We start from the raw sequence: 21,686 nt of genomic DNA, 5'->3' as shown, positions 1-21,686 counted from the left end.
AAACCCAGTGTCAAAGAAAACTCCGGTAATTAAGGAAATTGAACGAATCATGCATGTCTACAACTTAACTGATATCTGGCGCAACTTAAACCCAAATACGGAATGTTTTACGTGGAGAAACAAAGCGCTTAAAATCCAATGCCGACTTGACTACTTTCTCATTTCTAACGATCTCAACAGCCTAGTAACATCCTGTACAATCTTGAACTCTCCAGAAACCGATCACTCTGCAATCACACTACATCTCAAATCAGAGGATCTAAAGCAAGATAGAGGCCCGGGCTTCTGGAAATTTAATAACTCATTACTACAAGACTCCGAGTACGTTACCATTCTTCAAGAAAATATAAAAGATTATAAAGAAAAATACTCTGCTATTGAAGATTTAGGGCTAAAATGGGACCTAATTAAAATGGAAATTCGGGGTTTTACAATTAAATATTCCAAGATGAAAGCAAAGAAACGCGAAAATGAAGAAATGGCGCTAAAAAAGAAAGCAGAAAAGCTGTTGTTAGAATCCGGAAAGAATCCGAAGGACAAACGAATACTAAATGAGCTTTACGCGACTAATTTACGTCTACAGAACATAATGCATCACAAGACAAAAGGCGCTATTCTCAGGAGTAAAGCACGATGGCATGAACATGGTGAACGTAACACCAGATATTTCTTTAACCTTGAAAAGCGAAACCACTGTAGGAAAACGGTGACAAAATTGAAACTTGGTGAAAATAAGTACACAAAAAATCAGTTTGAGATTTTACAAGAAGAGAAACGTTTTTACGAATCACTTTACAAATCCCAAAATATAGACAACAGCATCTTCCTTGCTTCCACGTTTTTCAATCCCGAGAACGTATCACCATTATCGCAAGAAGAAAAAGAATCGTGTGAAGGCCTCCTCTCAGAAAACGAGTGTTTCAACGCTATTAAAGAGTTTAAGAATAATAAATCTCCTGGCACTGATGGATTTACAGCGGAGTTTTATAAGTTCTTCTGGCCAGAACTAAAAACCGAAATGACTTCTAGCTTCAATTACGCTTTCCAGAATGGATCACTGTCAATAAGTCAGCGACGCGGAATTATCTCTCTCATTCCTAAAAAAAATAAAGATAAAACGCTCCTAGAAAATCTTAGACCAATTTCACTCCTCAACGTGGAATATAAAATTTTGACTAAAGCAATTGCGAAGAGACTAGAAAAAGTACTACCTAGCATTATCAATCCTGACCAAACCGGATACGTCAAGGGTCGTTACATCGGTGAAAATATAAGGCTAATTCAAGACCTCATGTTTTACACAATCAAAGGTCTCTGTGAGACTACGACTATTTTGCTATGGTTTATCTGTTGGCAGTCAATTGTGGTATGGAGTAGTTCTTTTTAAAGGGTGAATTAGGCTTTTCACTTTGTTTAGGAGTGCAAGTGTTGAAATATGTATATTGGTGTTGTCCTGGATATTCTGGTTAGTTTATTATGAGGAATGTAGGAACGGCGGAACGGTACGGTTGATGGGAGGAACATTGTAAAATGCGCATTGACGTATTTTCTTAAAACGCAGTATGTGTGAATTTTGTAAAACGCAGAAGTGTGAAACATTTTAAAAAGTGGCAACAACAGCTACCAAAACAAAGAACCATTTCAATTAAAAATACGTCAATTTAAGGTAAAGAAGGCGTGGAATAATGATTATTTGGGGGGGTTAGGGTGAAGTGGGGCATAGGTTCGAGATAAAGAAACGCATAAAGCCGAAGTAAGTTGAGAAAGCTGTTAAAAGGGAAATGAAAGTTCCTGAAGTTAATAAGTTTGTACTGAGAAATTTCTAATGGAATCGCAAGAACAAGGGGTTTCTATTAAGGTCATTTATCCAAGTCAAACCCTGCTCAAGGTGAGCTGTTGTGAGATGAGCTACGTGTTCTCTTATACCACATGGAAAGTAGTTGTTGTCATCTTATCGCCAAAGTTAAGGTTTCTTGGGCGGGTTTAGTAATTGGATGGGTACCAATAGGAAACTCCTTGTTGTTAAATTTTGTTGTTGAGTTTTTGAAATCCTTTTTGTCCTTCAAAGTGTTATTGTGTTTAACAAATTAACTGACAAAAAAGTAACAAGCCAAAAAAGAAAGCTCAAAAAATGAAAAATTTTAACCCCTTCTTATAACATAAAAATACACAAAAGACCATGGTGCATGTTTTATTTAATAACTCAAAACTCATTTACAGCAGTTAAAGTTTCAATATCACATTAAACGAGCAAAACATTTCGTTTTTAAGAGTAACACATCGGCTTATGTAAAAGTTATCAAGTTTCCAAAAAAAAATTCAATCACTTTACAAATTTGGAAGTACAACAATACATTTTCCTTTTTCTAAGGGCCTGTTTACAAGCAGGTAGGGTAACCCTAGGTGCTAGGGTTACCCTAGCAAGAGGGTTAGAAGATAGCCCGGGTTTACAAGCAAAATTCGCAGGTAGGGTAACCCTACTTACCCGGGTCAACTTACACCGGTTACGCTTCAGTTAACCTTGTAAAATTTTGTCGTTAGAAACTGTTATTCGAAAATAATTCCGTTCCAGTGCAAAAATACGACAAATTGTGAATGAACACGATGTTTCTTGATCACAATTCGCTGTTTTTGTCGGTATTTTTAAACATATTTAGCTTTTTGGAGCCAAAATAAAGTTGTCCCGGGGTAGGCGAGTTATCCCTAGCAGAGCGTTTACAAGGCGCTAGGGTTACCCTAGCAGCTAGGGTAACCCTAGCACTCAGCTAGGGTTAATTACCCTAGCTGCTAGGGTAACCCTAGCGCCTTGTAAACACGTCGATGAAAAAAAAGAAGAAATGTGGGAGCGCTAGGGTAACCCTAGGTGCTAGGGTAACCCTATGTGCCAGGGTTACCCGCCTCCTTGTAAACAGGCCCTAAGATGAAAACTAACCTGAGAAAAATCGACCGAATTTCAAATTAACTACCAATAAATTGTACTGCGTAAACACAAGGATTGCATCTCAAAAACCATGGCAAAGTATTAAAACTTTACATTTCCAAATAAATCATTAAAGACACATAATTTATGATACAAGCGAGATTTTCAATCTAAAAAAAAAGGTGATCCAAAGAGCATTTTGTACCATTTGGAATTTTATCTATTCATACGCAACCGACCGAAACACGTGCGAAGCAACAAAAAAGATAATTTACCTCAATTTCTAGCTTTGAATATAGACCCAAATCTCCAAGTAACTTTCTCTGACACTCGAAAAACGTTTCAGATCATAATTCCTTCTCAAAGACCATCTTAACGAGCTTTTAAACCCTATTAAAGCTCGTTAGACCGAATCCGCCATATTGCTGAAGGAATAACTTCTGCAAAAATCGTCATGTAAGGCACATTAAAGTTTCTTGGCCGGAATCACTAGGTAATTGGCGGATAAAATTCACTTCCTGTATACAAAATTTGGAGGAGAACGGAAGTAACGCGAATTAAAATAATTTTGGCGATTTACGGTCTAATTAGACCAAAAATCTGTTTCAAATTATAAGAAAGAATAAAATCTTGGGTGATAACTTAAAAAGAAGACTTCATCTGTTTAGTTTCTAACTGAAATCTATAAACTGTCGGGCTTGCTTTTACCTTACGTCAAAAACGTAATGTAAACCCGGTTACGGCTTTTGGGAAGCAGGATCCGTGTTTTCCACCACCTATGTACTCAAACAATTACCGGAAATTCGTTTTATCTTGCTGTGCGTCCTTTGTGTAAATTCAAAAGCATCGCTCACGAAAACATACTAACGAGCCTGTTAGCGACTTACTTAATCGCACAGTAGGAAATTCAGGATTAAATACTAAAACTGCCATACCAAAAATTCATAGAATGTATCATACCGTAGAAATGGAATAAAGTGGTAGCTTATCTCTCTAAAAAGAAAAAAAACTTCTTTAGCGCAGCTTAGCATATAACGGGAGAATTTAATCTCAACTGGTGTGTCAAGGGGTGTGTCAGCATTGATAACAACTAAGACAACGGAATAGCGTAAACGGCTATAAATAAACACGGCAGAACAAAAGAAAACACGTGTTAAAAAAATTGAACATAACAGAAATGAGAGAAAAAAAAGAACGAAAAGCGTAGCACTTTAAAAATTGTACGTTTTGGCAAACGATGGCAAATGAGTTAACCAGTTACTGATGGCAAAAATCACGAGCATAAATGAGAATCGCCAGATACTGCAACTCCGTTGACGTTTCCCCACTCGCTTACCAACCGCAGTGCGGAAATACTTCAAATTCCAAGACTAAAAGCGAAACCATGTAGCGATAACTTTATCGAAAAAACATCTGTACCACATGACACATTCATACAAACAACATCAACGCAAGATTGTACTCACTTAGCCCTCAAGGTAACTCTCTTGCTCCACTGAACATCTGTCTCTTTTCCAGAGTGAATTCTTCCAACGGTGAAGAAAAGTTTATGACAACTGTCAAGTTCAGTGCTATTGAAAACAAATTTATTGAGCAGTAGATAGAGCTCTATTGCTCCTTTAAACTTCGTAAACCGTTGAAAACCATTCCACTCCGCAACAGTTAAAAACCACTGGAATTTGTATCCGTTTATGTTATTTCATTAACTTCACTCTTGCCAAACTAAAGCATTAACGTGCGTATCTTTGTACTGATAACTTGGTACTAATGGATAAAACGCACTCTCCAAGAACTTTCCTTTTAATACAAAGAACAAAACGTTTTTAGACAGTTTATGACCGATTTGGCTTGCGTATGCAAAAATTACAGTTATCTTCAATCCATGACGTCGCAATTTGAACCCGCAAGTGTTTACGCAATACTAATGAGAGCCCCTTTCATCACCTACAGCGGAATATGCCCTTTCCCACCCTCCCTGGGTTTTTTTGGTTCTTCTATTGTTCTATAGATAATAACGGCAAATAAACCAATCAAAATCTGTTTTCTGCCCATATTTTTAGAGAACTCTTGGGGTCCTAGAAGAAGGTTTTTCGTATTATTCGGTGCATTGAAATCGTACAAGGAAATCGTAGAGCCGCGCGGGTTGTATTTACAAACTTCCAAGGCCTTGTTTTGATTCTGAACAAGAAAAAAAAAACATATTTGGGACTTAAAATGGAAAGGAGAAACACTATAGAATTTTAAAGTGGCCTTAAAACGGAAAACCATGGAGTACAGAGTGCTGAAACCTTGTTGATGAAGGATTTATCTTTCCTTTCACCGCCGCGAAGATATGGTGTAATGGTGCTTACAAATGCGTTTTGAATTCAAATCACGGAGTTAAACAAGGACCAATTGCGGCTTCTCAAGTCTTTTGAGAACGAAATGGTAATGTACTGTTATTGCTTTGAACTTGGATGTAATTTTTTGAACGATCGGTAAATCCATTTAGTGTACAATTGACTTCAAAAGCCGGCTGCTCAAATTAAAACTTCGCTTTCAACATGAACATGTGGATAATTATTTCTGCCGTGCAGTACAGCACGGTGCGAAAAATTTCGATACTCTGCCGCTTGTCAACACATTTCTTGACTTCATCCAAACTAAAAATAAATTCTAAACAAAGTTTCTTTCAAGGTTCTCTGTAATTTTTTGGTAATGTACTGTTATTGCTTTGAACTTGGATGTAATTTTTTGAACCATGGGTAAATCCATTTAGTGTACAATTGACTTCAAAAGCCGGCTGCTCAAATTAAAACTTCGCTTTCAACATGAACATGTGGATAATTATTTCTGCCGTGCAGTACAGCACGGTGCGAAAAATTCCGATACTCTGCCGCTTGTCAACACATGGTGTAATGGTGCTTACAAATGCGTTTTGAATTCAAATCACGGAGTTAAACAAGGACCAATTGCGGCTTCTCAAGTCTTTTGAGAACGAAATGGTAATGTACTGTTATTGCTTTGAACTTGGATGTAATTTTTTGAACGATCGGTAAATCCATTTAGTGTACAATTGACTTCAAAAGCCGGCTGCTCAAATTAAAACTTCGCTTTCAACATGAACATGTGGATAAGTACAAATTTCCGTTCTTAATCATTTTAGGTTAAATATTAGCGCCCGGCTTCAGTGAGTGAGACGCTTGTACTAGTACAACGCTTTATACTGTGAAACACTGAACCACTCAGATTCTCGATTAGTTGTGTCATATCTCATTTGAGATACTCACGCATAAAAATAACTGTTATATAACGTTTATACATGTGACAAGTCACGTTTTTAACACGAGATCGCAATTGTTGACGCAATACTAATGAGAGACCCTTTCATCACCTACAGCGGAATATGTGACAAGTCACGTCTTTAACACGAGATCGGAAGTGTTGACGCAATAATAATAAGAGACCCTTTCATCGCCCACTAAGCGGAAAGAACTCCCTTGAGAAATTAAAACAGTCCCTTGAGAAATTAAAAAAGTCCCTTGAGAGTAGACAAGAATGTTCCAAATTTTGCCCACATCACTCCTAATCTCCTACTTTTGCTTGTAAACAAGCAAAATAGTCGAAAAAATGTTGGATAAACCGGGCGTCGCAATATTTTTGGACTTCCGAAATGCTTTTGATACAATTGAATGGAATTACATCAACGCTGCTTTAAAACTTTTCAATTTTGGACCGGACCTATTAAATTGGTTCACCGTATTATATAATCAAGTGTCCAGTTGTGTCCTAAACAACGGTCATGCATCTGAATTCTTCCTCCTGCAACGAGGAGTAAGACAAGGTTGTCCGTTATCTGGTCTTTTATTCGTAATCGGAATTGAATTATTTGCCAGAGCGTTAAAAAATGACCCCACAATCAACGGCATCGAAGTAGAACAAAAGAAAATCAAAGTTACGCAATACGCTGATGATACCACAGTCTTCGTGCGTGACCGTGAGTCGGTAACGCAGCTTCTAAAACTCTTAGAAGAATTCAAAGTGAATTGTGGACTGGAAATTAATACCACCAAAACAGAGGCGTTGTGGCTAGGTTCCTGGCGAAACAACAAGGAAACTCCTTATAATTTCAAATGGCCGAGGGAGCCTGTGCACGCCCTCGGTGTGCACTTCTCTTACGACGAACAACAGGCGAATAAGTTAAACTTCGAAGAAAAGGCCCGCAATTTAGAAACAATACTTAATGCCTGGAGAAGAAGAAACCTTACTTTGATCGGTAGAATAAAAATCGTGAAAACCCTGGGAGTAGCTAAACTTATATACGGTACATCCGTTTTATCCATTCCAGAGCATTTTGCAGAGAGAGTCAACAAGCTTATCTTTAACTTCATATGGGAAGGTAAAACCGCAAAAATTAAAAAGAGGACGATCATTGCTGAAAAGAATCATGGTGGATTAAAGATGTTAGACTTCGAAATAATGGAGAAAGCTCTGAAAATCGCTTGGATTAAAAGAATACATGAACAAAGCGATGCTTCCTGGAAAATAATTCCGGAACAAGCAACAAGTCATTATGGTGGTCTTTCGTTTTTAACAAAGTGCCGTTACGACACTAAGCTACTCGACCTACGAAAACTCCCTGCTTTCTACCATTCTGTACTAAAGTATTGGCAAGAACATAAGCATTTATCCTCCTTTGAGGAAAAGAACCCGGAAAATGAGATCATTTGGAACAACTCTAGCATCCTGGTTGACCAAAAGCCGATTTTTTATAGCGCCTGGTTTAAAAAGGAAATTATACATGTCAAGGACCTGTTAAACGAAAATCGAGATTTCCTCTCTCTAGCTGACTTTAAACAAAAATTCAAGGTCAACAATCCATTCACTATGTACTACGGTCTCATCAGAGCTATCCCGATCAGTTGGAAAATGTCAATTCGAAATTCATCTCGCAGTACCCAGAGCTCCCCTTCTGAAACAACACACTCAACAACAGTCATCTCCACTCGAGGGGCGTATAATGCTATTCTTGCTAGACGTTCCGCTACACCAACAAATGAAACTAAAATCTTGAAATACGGGTTTAATACAGAAAATATTCATAACATTTATTTACTCCCTTTCCGGGTTACCACAGAGGCAAAGCTAATTGCTTTCCAGTTCAAAATAATACATAATATTCTGCCTACTCGCGTCAGCCTACTCCGTGCTGGCCTAGTAGACGACGACATTTGCCCTATTTGCAATTCCGAGAGGCAATCACTTGTTCATATGTTGTATAGTTACAGGGAATCGTCAATCTTTTGGGAACAGTTTACTCAATGGTGGAGCGAAAAATTTCTCGAAAAAATAACTTTATCAGAAAGTACGATTTTATTTGGGTGGCACCAAAACACTAGCAAAGAGCGAGAGCTCAACTACATTCTTCTTATTGCAAAATACCATATTTTTGCAACTTGTATCTGCGAGGACAGGCTGAGCTTTGATCGCTTTCTTTTAAGACTGAAATCGAAATTAGAAGTTTTACGTAAAGTAGCCATAGCAAACAAAACGCTTCATAAATACAATGCTACTTGGGCAGCTATACTGTAGGTTGTTTTTTTTCTCCCTTCTTCTGTTTTACTTTACATTTTTTATTTCTTGTTAATGTCAATCCTTAATTTATTTAACTGTGCTGTAGTTTATCTGTAGTGTATTATAAGTTTTCATGTATAATACGGCTTTATAAAATTGTCCTATATCGCATTGCAGTTTTATGCTCCTTTAGGTCTGTCAGTAAAGTCTGTTAGCAAAGTCTGTTAGTAAACGAATCCAATGAATGAATTCAATGAATGTTTTTTTATTTTATTTTTTTTTTATATATATATATATACGTATAATAGACTTTATAAATCTATGGCGCAATTCGACAACACCTTTAGGTCTATTAGTAAGGACTGTTAGTAAACGAACGTAAACGAATTCATATAGCCAATATAATCCTCATGGACTCAATATGATAGGACTAGTAGTATTGTTAAGTTTTTTTTTTATATATATACACACAGTATAGATTTTGTATGTAGTGTAGGTATTGTTAGTGTTATTTGTTTGTTTGTTTGTTTTTCTTTTTCTTTTACTGTTTGTAACGTGAGTTTCTGCAAATAAAAATAAAAAAAAAATAAAAATAAAAAAAAACTAAAACTTAAATAAAAAAAAAAAAAAAAGGGTCTGTCTAGTTGACCACCTGTTTAAATGTCAGTATAAATTGTCGTGGAGTTGTGAAAAAATTAACATCATGTTACAAAACAGCACCAGAATGTTTATTCATCTTGCGAATGTCACGGCATACGAAACAGATGAAGCAATAACAAAGATGACAAAAAAAACGTGATCCATTTTGATTGACACCATTCGCCAAGTAAATTGTCGCTCTTCTTCTCTTTCAACCAGACCAGGGCTCCCTCTAATGGATTCAGTCATTTCGATGCCAGATATTGTCGCAGACGATTTCTCAATCGCTGGATATACACCATCAGGCTGTGTTACATGAATCCGTTTGACTCTTTTACTTTTCCTTACGCTGCAGAAGTGGCAGAGGTTTTCAATCCAGTTTGGGGGCGTTCCTTCCATGAAGTAAACCCTCAGGACAAAAATGTTGGCGAAGAGGACCAGCGCTATAATGATCATGGTAATTTGTAGGTTTACACCAAGGATTGGTAGGCCGTCCGATGTGACTGGAAGATAGGATGGAATGACAAGCAGAAACACTATCATGGCCAGAAGAATAGTTGTCACAAAGCCAATGCGTTCTCCGCTCTCGACGTGGATCAGAAAGCTACTGAGTGCGAGGACCGTCAATGTAACGGAGGGGATGGCGAGATAGAACATATAGTACAGAGACTTGCGTTTCATCTGCAGAGTGTATACAACTTCGCTAAAGTTAAACGGGCAGCAGTCGCCATGGTCAGTTTCTGATATTTTTCCTTCGATGTTTTCAATGTCCCAGTCCCCGCTTTTAACAAAACGAGCTGAAAGAAAAATATGCAAAGCTGTTTAGCACCTTCCTGAGCTCAGGAGTATTTATAATATTTACCATAAAGATAGCTAGTGAAAACTGGTGTTATCACAGATAACCAAGGAGTGTGAATGGATCTAAACTTCGATTGAAAAAGTTTCACTTTTTCTTCAACAAATTGTAAATTTAGCAAATAAAAATGTTGAACACCTCACCTGTTGTCTTCTTCGGGGGTTTTATCGCTACAGGAAGGTTCTTACAAGCCGTTTTGGGTGAGTGTCTTCAGTCAACGGTTGAACTAGTCCAGTTCCTGGACGTACCCCTCTCTATTCCCGCCTAGGTCAAGGTTCAAGAGTTCAGGGACCATACTGTCAGTACGCATTCTACACGGATTCGATCGTTGAGAAAAAATTCACCCAAAACGGCTTGTAGGAGCATTTTAGAAGAAAAAAGCAAAGAAAAAGACAACAGGCGCGGTTTTATTCACGTTTACGTTATCTACAACTTTTCGAAGCAAAAGCGAGTATCAGTTTTTTTCCCAATTGAATTTCAGAACGGTACAGAAGAGGGAGGAGGGAGAAATTTTAGCTCAAAAAGTAGGGAGGAGGGAAATTTTACCTCCTGTCCCTCCCCCCTCACGGAACTCCCACGTTGACAGTACCACTGAGTATGCTTCGGTTACTTGTGGTGTCACTGTATGAAGATCTATTTCAGGGCCGTAACTAGCAAGAGGCAAGACGAGGCACTTGCCCCGTCTAGATTTTTGCCAAAAATTAAAAACAAAACATGTTTTGTATAGAAAATAATCTCCAGTTGAACAAGATTGAGTTTTCACAACAAATACGTCATGAACAATTTCTCTGAAAGAGTTTACTAACATCTAGATTTTAAAATTTTCTGGAGGGCATGCCCCCAAAACCCACTAGCAAGATCTTGCCTCGTCTATGGCAAGGTCCTGGTACTATCCGAGGTCCATTCACGACATTTCCAAAAAAATTAAAATGCTGCGTTTAGGCGTCCTTTTTAGTGAGCAAACGTTGATAAAATTAGTGGGTGATTCCTTACTTGCAAATTTATTTTTGACCTTGAACAGCTTGATTCTCAATAAGTTCTTTCCATAGGTGAACGAACCAAATGCGAGCTCACATTTCTGTTCGTCAAACGGCCAGTCGTGAATCTGCATTCTGCAATTGACTTTAAACGTTGCAGGTCCGCTCCAAACACACTTCCCTTTATGATCGACTGCAATGTCGGTCACAAACTTGCTTGGTCCTCCTGCTAAGTTGATTTCATCGTCACCACTAAAGAAGAATAAAAACATATGCTAAAATAATCCGGCAAACTCCAGTGCCAAGGATCACTTTAAAACCAAGGCATAAGACAGCTTAAAGATGATGTACTGTATTAACTTGAATAAGCGCTGCACCCCTCAACAACGCCAACCCCTATTCAAAATCGTTCAGTTTATAGCGGTGAAGACCGTTTTCGGGTGCTTGATCCGGCCGTCATAATATAGTTGTTATTGCTGTCGTTTTCGACATATAACTGATTGAAAAAAAGTTTCTTAACAAGTTTTCAAAAAGTGTGCCCTTGAGTAAGCGCCGCATCAAAAGGTCGAAATTTAATAAGCGCCGCAGCGACTTAAAAATTCTTACTTGTTAAAGAGAGCTATATCCGGGACCCATATCTCATCAGGAGCAAAATGGATACGTTCTACGTCACCGTATTCACTGGCGTTCCACATTAGAAAGTCATTCCGCCATTCCTGAAAATAAAGGGAAAAGCAAATAATTAAGATTGTTAAGCCCGTACCAAAAATAATGCGACAGTCGTAAAATTCCAGCCGAAACATGACTTGACACAGTGACCCCGGTACGGCTCAAACCCGGACTGCTCGATTCCTAGTGCAACTCACTAGCTACATTAGGACAGCGCGCCCAAATCAAAGTGAATAATTTAAGGAGGCTCGATGTAGTTTTCAAGCCCTAGGGTCGTTGTTTTGAAAATGAAAATTATCTTGGAAGCCAATCTTCGATTCTTATCGAAATACACCATAATGATCAAGTATGACCAAAGTTTCATTTTTTACTGGTTATTTAGTAACAAAGGTTAACATAGCAACAATTGTTTTCAAACAAGCCTGATTTTTTCGAAATCTAGATCGATTCTTGACATTCATTTTTGCTATATAACAGTAAAGTAAATTGACTACCTGTAGACGAAATTTTACAAAAATCTGTAACATCGTATTTAAGTAAGTCACGAATGAAGTTTTTTGTAACACTTTGTGGTTTCCAACAAGACCTACAACTGGCAGTCGATATATTTCAACAAGTTAAAGCATTAACTCTCTCGCTTTTTTTAAATGGTCTTCGATGGTGTAACTATTTTTCAAAAGAAAAGGCACTCAACAAATGGCTATGAATACGAAATATTTAATTTCAAATAACTGCGCTCAAATACCCCGAAACAATTTATAAGTGCCTTTTTAATATATTTCATAAACGGAATATTTCTGCAAACTTCATTCTTGATTTACTTGAAAACACTTTTACAGATTTTTCTAAAATTTCGTCTACTGTTGGTTATTCTACTATACTTTAACATATCAAATAACAGTAAAAGTGAGTCCGCTATGCGAACATGTGTGGACTTTCATTTGAATAAAAGTTGACATTATGAATTAATCAATGAGTTACTGTAGCAGTCAACAACTTCAAGTTTCGAATCGAGTCATTCGAGATACAAGGCGAAAAAACAAAGAACTTTAAATCAATTTATTATTTGCAAGACTGTTGGAAGAACAAAGTATACTATTACTTGTCTTATGTCCTACGCTTCAAGAAACAAACGTTACCATTGCCGCTTGGGATGTCACGCAATGTGAAGGAGCGTAGTGTGACCCTTTGTCACGTCGTTCACGACAAATGCTTTTTTTCATGCAAATAAAAACCTAGAATCCTACAAGAACAGCAGTTATTAGACCAAAAGCCTTTCCTTACCGCTAGCAAGATAGGATACTATTTTCATTAAAAAAAGAAATGTTGCGTGGAGCACGTGAACTGCCTCGCATCGCTTGTTTACACAACCCTTACTTTTTGTGTAAAGCTTGTGTAAACAACTCATCGAAAAACTTATTTTCTTTCAATGAGTTCTTTTTTAACCTTTTTTGAATAAGAACTTTTCAATAAGCTTTCACAAATAATTTCTTAGTAGCTTGCGTAGAAAGGCGGAGAAATATATTTTTCTGTTTACGAAATATTCACTTGAAGTCGGTGTTTTGAGAGGCGGCGAAGGACGTTATTTGAACCGACAATTAAATTATTTTGTCGCACGGTTTGGATATATGCATATTCTACGGTTCGATGTTTTTTTTTTTATTCTTTTCATGACAATGTTTTAGTTCAGTTCTGAATTCGACATCGGTCTTTTGTTAAATATACTACTTGAGAGAAATGGAGCTGGTGAATTATATCCCGGAGTCCAAGACAAGTAAAACAACATGATCAGCGAACTTGTTTTGATACAACTCGTTGTGCATTCATTGTGTTTGGCAAAGCTGAAATAAATCAATAACCAGACATTTGATTCGTTTTAATATGCGAATCAAAAATGCTCAAGCCGCACAGAGAAACAAAAACTGTGGAAAGTGAGTCAAAAGTGTGAAAAACAAGAAACGTGACCTATGACCGCAGTTGTTCAGCTCATTAGATATGAAGATTTCAGCCGTAGTGATTGTTATTTCACTTTTCATCTACGCCACCGCTGCCTTTGAAGTTGTCCCTTGATGTATATTTTCCAGCCACCACACGTTCTTCGAAAGCTGTGTCAAAAAAGGCTTCTAGATTCAAGAATAAAGTGCGACTTACTCGATACTGATCGAATTTCTGGGTTTACTGCCTTGGCTGCCCATCTCACCGAAACTTCGGATCCTCCGATCACTGTCGAAAACTTCCGAAAGCACTAACCCGAGTTATCACGGAAAGTGACCCCCCAATCGGAAAAAAACTGCATGACAACAATGTGTAGACTTTAAAGTCCACACAAAAATGAATACAAAGAGTCCAACTAGATTTCGTGAAAATCAAGCTTGTTTGAAAACAAAAGAAAGCAAAAATCGTTGCTATGGTAACCTTTGTTACTAAATAACCAGTAAAAAAAATCAAACTTTGGTAATTCTTGATCATTATGGCCTATTTTGGCAAACATCGAAGATTGGCTTCCTAGATAATTCACATTTTCAAAACAACGACCATAGGGCTAAAAAAACTACATCGAGCCTCTTATCAATCAAATGACACGTGAGTTAAGTCCGTTCCAATCCTAATGTCCGTTCCAACAGGGGCACCCATCGAGAATATAGTTCAAAACCACTTAAAGATAGCACCGTTGAACGTATTTTAGTATTTAAACGGTAGATATAGGCATATTTTCATCCCTTAAAATTTTTTTATGTGTTCGGATTTCCTAGCTGAAAGTCTAGTGATCCGAAAGTTATAGGGATCAAAACTTACCTTTTCAAAAAAATTCCAGCCAGAGAAAGGCTCCCGAAAATTCTAGGTGACCTTTTTAGAGTAAAAACCCGTTAAAAATGAACAATTATACCATTTTTTAGATATTCGAAAATCCTAGGAAGGGCAGGCAAGCAAAAAAATTTACAATGAATGTTCCGAAAATTCTAGATCTCAAATCGTCTTCCGAACAGATATTTTAACGAAATATTCCGTTGGGTGCCCCTGTTCCAATTCTAAAGAACGGAGAAGGAAAGTGATGGGTGCGTGTGTGCGGATAATAAGGTATCTGCTGACCTGTATAACCCAAGTGTCCAATACAACTACTTGTTCTTGATTATCCTGTTAGAAAAACGAAACTAACATCAATAAAAATGAAACACCGCGTGATAGTACTTAAAGTGTATATGACATGAAAAATATTTTCTGCTAATTTGAAAGGCCTTTCGAAATACAGAAGAATGGCGTTTTTCTTTTCGAAATATCTTTTTTCGTTTCAGAGATATTGACGTTTTTGTATTATGCAAATTAGAACAGTGATGACGTCACAAGATTTGACTCTAAAATTGGTAAAATACTGAATAAACAATATCTCTAAAACTATTAAAGCAGTGTTCTTGGAACTTGGCACCACAAATGTGCATCACAAAAAAAAACAAAATGTTACTCTTAGAGCTGTTGCCATGACAACAGTTTTGCCGCTGGTGCTGTCTCAATAAAAACTGAAATTCCCAGTTTTTGTCTTAAACCAAGAACCATCTAGCGCAGCCAAACCAATGGTGGGAATTAAGGCAATATGGGAACTATGTCTGTTCTAAGCAGGACCCTTTGTCTCACTTTAGAGGTCAGATATGGGGATATTTGTCTTTTTGACAGAGAGAGACTGGAGCTGAAAGAGTTGCTATGGCAACAATACTAAGGGTGTCATTTTGTTCCTTTTGTGATGCACATTTGTGGTGCCAAGTTTCAAGAACACTGCTTCAATAGTTTTAGAGATATTGTTTATTCAGTATTTTACCATTTTTAGTGTCAAATCTTCTGACGTCATCACTGATCTAATTTGCATAATACAAAAACGTCAATATCTCTGAAACGAAAAAATATATTTCGAAAAGAAAAACGCCATTCTTCTGTATTTCGAAAGGCCTTTCAAATAAGCAGAAAATATTTTTCATGTCATATACACTTTAAAGACAACAGCAATACAGCTAACATCTTACATAAAGTGAATCAAAGTCTCTTCGAGATATCGACGTTTTTGCATGAAGTATGAGTCGAAGGTTTATCCTGTGCATTGTTCTTCGAACTTATCATTACAGTTTCTTTGTAGTTTAGTTTAACAATTTCCTATCTTCGCGGAGGAAATGCAGCCATATAATTTTGTCAAAAATGGCTCGTCCGTGCCGGGTATTTATACACATATTCCTCAACATTACACAAATAAACAGTGCAAATTTCAGCGAGATCTGACAATTCTATACTTGAAAATTGCAAGGACCTTTCGAGGCAGTCGATTACGGCAGCGAAATTAGCAAATGAAACAGCAAAATATGCGTTCGACGCTTTGTTTTTGCGACGCCATATTTGAATTGTTATAGGTAGACCGCTGTTCAATGTGTTCAAGGCCGTATCGTTACGATTGCTCCACGAAAAAGCACGAAAAAAAATAGGATATTTCCGACTACTGTCGGAGAAAACATTGCGCATATAATTGCGGCGTAAACAAATCTCAAAACGCGTTCTCAAGCTGCGTTTTGTCTAGGCTCTGCGAGGGTCGGATATCAAGACCCAGGATTAAACAAAAGCCATATATACAGTGAATGCTTTCGAATTATATTTGAAGATGAAATACGAAAGAATTTTGCTGTCTTTGACTGAATTCCACTCGAACTGCGTAGATACGATCGCATGTTGTAAAGTCGATTCATGCAACATTGCTGTCAACGCTAGGTCTCGTCCCTAACGACCTAGGCTGATGACGAAATAGAATGGCGCTTGCATGTAGCGACCAAATTTGGCCTAATTTTTAACCGCTCCTAAGCTAAAAGAAGCCCCCATCTCTTGCATTTGTTTTAACTTCAATAATATCTTTGAAAAGAGCGAGTTTTTTGGTATGGTTTATTTTTGACGTTTGTAATTGTTAAACGATGTAAGTGCTAGTGATTATTTATTCGTGTTTTAGTTACGCAATCCATTGTTTGTGCGACGCTTTTTGTAGATCGCCTTTCAGATACACGTGCGTTGAGATAACAAAGCTGACATGTCACTTTTAAAATTGTTATATAACGTTTGTAAATGTGACAAGTCACGTTTTTTTCCACGAGATCGCAAATGATCACCCACAGCGGAAAGTAATCCCTTGAGAAATTAAAACAGTCCCTTGAGAAATTAAAAAACTCCCTTGAGAGTTTACAAATATGTGGTTCCAAATTTTGTCCACATAACCCCTATTCTACCATTTTAGCTTGTAAACAAGCAAAAACGTCGAATAAAGGCAAGTAAACACCACCGTGAGGTCCAGGAAACGACAAGTACAACGGTAACATAAACTTGCTGGAATGACCAGGAAAAAAAACTGATCCGTTTACGACGACGGGGAAATTACATCAAAGGGTTCGCTTTCTCCCGCAGCCTTGCACTGTTTTCCTATGCTCGCTCCCCTTCTCCGTTATGCTTTGGTTCTCTACGCGTTTTCTTCGCTACTAAGAGGTAGAAAAGAGGCATTTTTCTATGAATACAGAGCATGACCAATAATCATACGAAAGAACTTTGCTAACTAGAAGAGATCTCAATAATAACGGACAATATATTTAAAAAACACAAAATATGGAAACGAAAATAAAGTTTTGGAGATTTTGCTTACAGATGGAGTCTACTGGTGAAACCTAAACCTTCTTACTGGACCAACTAATAGGAGTTTCTTTCAATGCATTAACACCAACAGAAGATTTATTATCGACGTCATTATAGCCTGTATATCAAATATTAGTTTATCGTAAGAACTCGTGAGAGTCGCCACCAAGTACCACCAGTAGTTTTTTTTTTGGAAAATCATTGTTTTTTTTTTTACTAATAAAGCAAACTTCCCGCCTAATTCGGCAATCATGTAAGTTAGATTACCTTGGTGGATTTTATAGTCATTTTTTTGGCTCTCTAATTTCGTAAATTGATTGGAGGGCACTCCCACAGTAAGCTGGCAAGCAAGCTAACGGCAAGCAAGCACGCTATACGTATGTACAATGCTATAAAATGCTTTGCACTCTTGGCCTCAGCTATCCGTGGTAAATTAATGTTTATGGTCTTTATGATTCTCTGACGATACTTTTATAAAGATTGAAATAGCGTCATAACGCTAAAATAAAACAATACTCGAAAAGTTAAAAGTACAAAAGTATAATAAAGTTCTCACTAAATGGGTTGAAAGTGCCTTTAAAATAGTTAATAGTTCCAAACGTTTCGGGCTTAGCCCTTCATCAGTGGACTTTCCACTGATTTCAGTGGACTGAAATCTTGACTTTCCACTAATGAAGGGCTAAGCCCGAAACGTTTGAAACTTTTAACTATTTTAAAGGCACTTTCAACTCATTTAGTGAGAACTTTATTATACTTTCGTACTTTTACAAGTGCCACGCAACACAAGGAAATTTATTCTTCCATTTCTCACTCGAAAAGTTAGCCTGTGAGTTGTTAACTTTGAAAACAAGTTTTTAGCGATGTTTCATAAACACGAGTAAAGAGGACGGGTTTTTTAACATACACTGCCATAAAATAAGCTTATATTTTTACTGCTGTTATCAATAGAGGCCCTTTTTACAAAAAAAATTATAAAAATTTACATAAATAGACATCTATTGCAAGTTGCAAACAAAACTAACGAATGTGTGACACCTCCTCCACCTTGCAGTGTTTTTAAGTCGTTGTCGTTTTGTTGCAAGTTGAAAATTGCCTTGTGTAACATGGCCTCTCTGCTCCAAGATACTGTAACCGGATCGCGGATTAAAAGTGTTCCTTTTCCTTAGTGACCTCTGCCTTAAATAATCTCAGAAACTTTCGAATGGGCGATTCTTTTACGATCTAGGGGTCGTTACTTTTCAAACTATGCGATCGTTATGTTCATTAAAACAGTTTCTAAAACCAGTCGAAATAATATAGCAAAATTGCTTTCTTGACATGATCTCTGCTTATAGCTAATCCTTCCCCTTTGAACGCCGGCCACGCAGGCTACTTTTTGGTACGCTTCGGCGGCATATCAGGCGAGTTTGGTCGAGCCCTGGTTCGTATTTTGGCGAGACGCAGTCGAGCCAAAATACCCATGGTGAGACCAAACGAGCCTGATATGCCGCTGAAGCGTACCAAAAAGGTACTATTAGGTATTTACCGTACCCAAATTCAGCCAAAACTCCGGTGATATTATTCGATCTGTTGAAACCATGCTTGCCAGACACGTAGTACAAAATTTGACCTGCTTGTATTGATACTTTTTTGGTCTTCAACACTTTTATCAAGTCCTCTTCTTGCATTTTTTTACTCGTTTGTTTGGAGTTTCATTCCCTAAATTTTCAAAATCCAAATTTAGCGAAAAATTTGGAATATCCCGACTCTATTTTTTCAGTCTGAATGTCTCAGTACTCGTCGGCAAACATCGCGCAATTGGCGAGCGCGCTCAAGTTTAGTTTTGGCGGGAAAGTTTTTCTCATTTTACGACCTGTAAACACCAGCTAATTAAAAATACTAGTTTCTGTTTTATTGGTAAAACCTCTTTTCAATTCATCGTACAGAAACACTACTTTAATTCAAAGTGACCGTGATATGGTGGCATATCAGGTCAGTGACTTGATATCGTAGGATATCAGGACAGTAGATCGCGCTTCTGATTGGCTACTTGCGAATTTGGGTACGGTAAACCACCATAGTATAGCACCACTGTTCAGGACATTCTAATGTTGTATTTCTTATAAAGTTTCTATTTCTTCTTTTCTCGGCGTTTGTCATTTGATTTTATAACATATACACAGCCTAAGTGCTCGCCTAAATGCCGATTTTAAAAAAGTTTAAGTTTTTGTACAATAACCATTTCTAGTAGTTTGAATACTTTGGCGACCTGTGACCATCCAATCAGAGCGGGTTGAGCACTTTATGCAAATTGTTAGAGAAGACCTATTTACGTGACCTTAATTTAAAGAAAGAATTGCCCGTACCTGTCGATTTTGTTTCAAATTCAGTGACGTTCCCATTAACTAAAGCCTCGCGGAGAGGGTTTTCCTTGCAATGACAATTTTTTTTGCGCCATATGATAAATTTGTTATGGACCTCGGTGTCCGGTCGTCGTTAGCTGAAAAAAAAAAAATGGGATTCTCATACCACTTTGACAAGCCTGCTGATTCTCAATGCGAACAACACCTCAACTTCTCTTTTGCCCTTTAAAACTGGCCGGACTTTTCTGTCGTAATTATCAAGGAGGTCCGCTCGGATATGATGCTCCCATGAAGGGTTTGTTGAACCTGAAGAACCTAACAAAAATCAGAGCGATCGGACAAGGTTAGTAAAAAGAAAAGTAGAAAACGAAAGACAGACACCGTGTTTTCACGAGAGAAGTTTACCTAGGTCTTCAGTTTTGTACCTTTTAATCGTATAAACGCTATAGTAAGCAGTCATGTCAGTGAAATTAAATGTAAGCTAACCAAGGTTTCCCGACAGTTGAACATCTTTCGTGACCGTTCTTGGTTGACGTTCGTAAAATACGACCTTCTTGATTTTTGTAAAACATATTTCTTCGCCTGGCTGTTCTGCAGTCTACCTTGATGTTATCAGTGCATGTAAAAACAATTCAGTTAACCAAAGTCAAGCTAACTCTCTCGTGAACACACCCGTCATAAGCCGTACAACGCATTCTTACAAACTTAGGAATATAGAAGCTATGCCACACAATTCAAGCAATTAGTCAGACAGACAGACAGAAAAGAAAGACTACAAGTCAGATAGTCACTGAGTCTGTTCGTAGCTTAACCGTTGACTTAGCTTGTTTGACCTTGTTTGTCAGTTACTTAAAGCAGTCAGGTATTCCACTGTTACTATTCAATTACGAAAAGGGCAATTGAAATGCAATCGGCTGAGCAGGCAGCACAAGTACTCATGAGTAGTGGGACCAAGCTGGAATTAGAGAATTAACTTTATGATCGTATAGCCTATGCATCTCCTTCTGAGCGTTGGCAATAAGTTTTTGTCTTTGCCTCGTGTGGTGTCCAATTTCCCGGCTTTCCAAGGTTGACTAACCCTCAAAAGGAAAAGGTAATATTTCTAATTATTAAAAAAAAAAAAAAAAAAAAAAAAACAAAAAAAAAAAAAAAAAACCCAAAAAAAAAAAAAAACCCCCAACATAATATCCTCTATTTATGGTCAGCCAGGTCACAGCGGTATTCATTATCTGCATTATTCCCGAACTTGCCATGAAGTCAATTTTCACAATCTCTTTTTAGACTATCATTGGCCATCCGTTCAGAGATTAAGCATCACAATCATTTTTTTTTTCGTGAGCAGCAGAAATCCTTCTTTTGCCGTCTAACTTTTGTCGATTTTCCGGTAAAACTGTGGTTTAGCGTTTGTGAACGTGAGCACACAATTCGAGAAAAAGTAAACTCACACAAAGGATGTTAAAAAATTACACCCTGCAGTTACGTACCTTACGTCAAATAGACTGTTATGCAGTTTAAATTGAAGCGTACGGGAGATATCGAAAATATCGAGAAATACGTGCATGTATACGATGGCTATACGCATGCGATTCAGTATGTGTCGATTATGTGAACTACAAAAACGTAATACCATGACAACTTTGCAACTCAAAAAGAAACTGAAATGAGATGTTACTTTAAAGTGAACAAGCTAACCGCTACGAACTTCAGAAAATGAATACTCTATTTCCCATTGTGTAAATCTATTATTAAAATAATAAATTCTTCCGGCAAGAAGGGCGCGATTTGTACGGGTTCACTTACCCTCGAACAGAGAGAGTATTTCAACACAGATCAGGACTGCTGTGATCGGATTCATCACAAAACTTGTGGAGAAAAATCCTTCTTGCTTGGCCTGAATTGCCTGGCTTTACAAAGAGACGAGGTCGCAGTTTAAGCTCTTACTTGAATGATTTGCGACGCAATACAGTCAAATCAAATACGTAAGTATGTTATTCGGTACCGGTATTTATCCGGTAGAGATCGTGCTGACATCATGCATGGGTCACGCAAGGAGACCTATCCACCCCCAAAAAGTAATGACTATG

At 37.5% G+C, this 21,686-nt stretch overlaps 1 protein-coding gene across 3 annotated transcripts; it reads right to left on the bottom strand.

The window, feature by feature from the left end:
* Window positions 1-9,088: 9,088 nt before the first annotated feature.
* Window positions 9,089-21,686, bottom strand: LOC144638004 (neuronal acetylcholine receptor subunit alpha-7-like). 3 transcript variants are annotated; one of them, XM_078497100.1, is made up of 7 exons: window positions 21,602-21,686; window positions 21,403-21,506; window positions 19,769-19,917; window positions 14,705-14,749; window positions 11,552-11,661; window positions 10,962-11,197; window positions 9,089-9,909 (listed from the first exon to the last, which is right to left on the bottom strand). In XM_078497100.1, the coding sequence occupies exons 1-7, from the start codon at window positions 21,634-21,636 to the stop codon at window positions 9,206-9,208; spliced, it is 1,383 nt and encodes a 460-aa protein (XP_078353226.1). In that variant the 5' UTR covers window positions 21,637-21,686; the 3' UTR covers window positions 9,089-9,205. The 3 variants fall into 3 exon arrangements, with proteins under 3 accessions (XP_078353226.1, XP_078353228.1, XP_078353227.1); XM_078497102.1 differs by lacking the exons at window positions 19,769-19,917; window positions 21,403-21,506; window positions 21,602-21,686 and adding an exon at window positions 19,606-19,711 and having other exon boundaries at window positions 9,090-9,909; XM_078497101.1 differs by lacking the exons at window positions 19,769-19,917; window positions 21,403-21,506; window positions 21,602-21,686 and adding an exon at window positions 15,628-16,127 and having other exon boundaries at window positions 9,090-9,909.

The sequence above is a fragment of the Oculina patagonica genome, chromosome 14, assembly GCF_052425735.1.
Source record: "Oculina patagonica isolate OP01 chromosome 14, crgOcupat, whole genome shotgun sequence".
In the NCBI taxonomy this organism is placed as follows: Eukaryota; Metazoa; Cnidaria; class Anthozoa; order Scleractinia; family Oculinidae; genus Oculina; species Oculina patagonica.
Note: the sequence above shows the minus strand (reverse complement) of the source record. Positions and strands in the feature narration are given on the sequence as shown.

Coding starts and splice junctions, on each gene's coding strand:
- LOC144638004 (XM_078497100.1), bottom strand. CDS start 21,636: ATGATGTCAGCACGATCTCTACCGGATAAATACCG. Junction 21,507..21,601: donor TCTCTACCGGATAAATACCG/GTACCGAATAAC, acceptor CTCTTTGTAAAG/CCAGGCAATTCAGGCCAAGC. Junction 19,918..21,402: donor AATACTCTCTCTGTTCGAGG/GTAAGTGAACCC, acceptor GATTTTTGTTAG/GTTCTTCAGGTTCAACAAAC.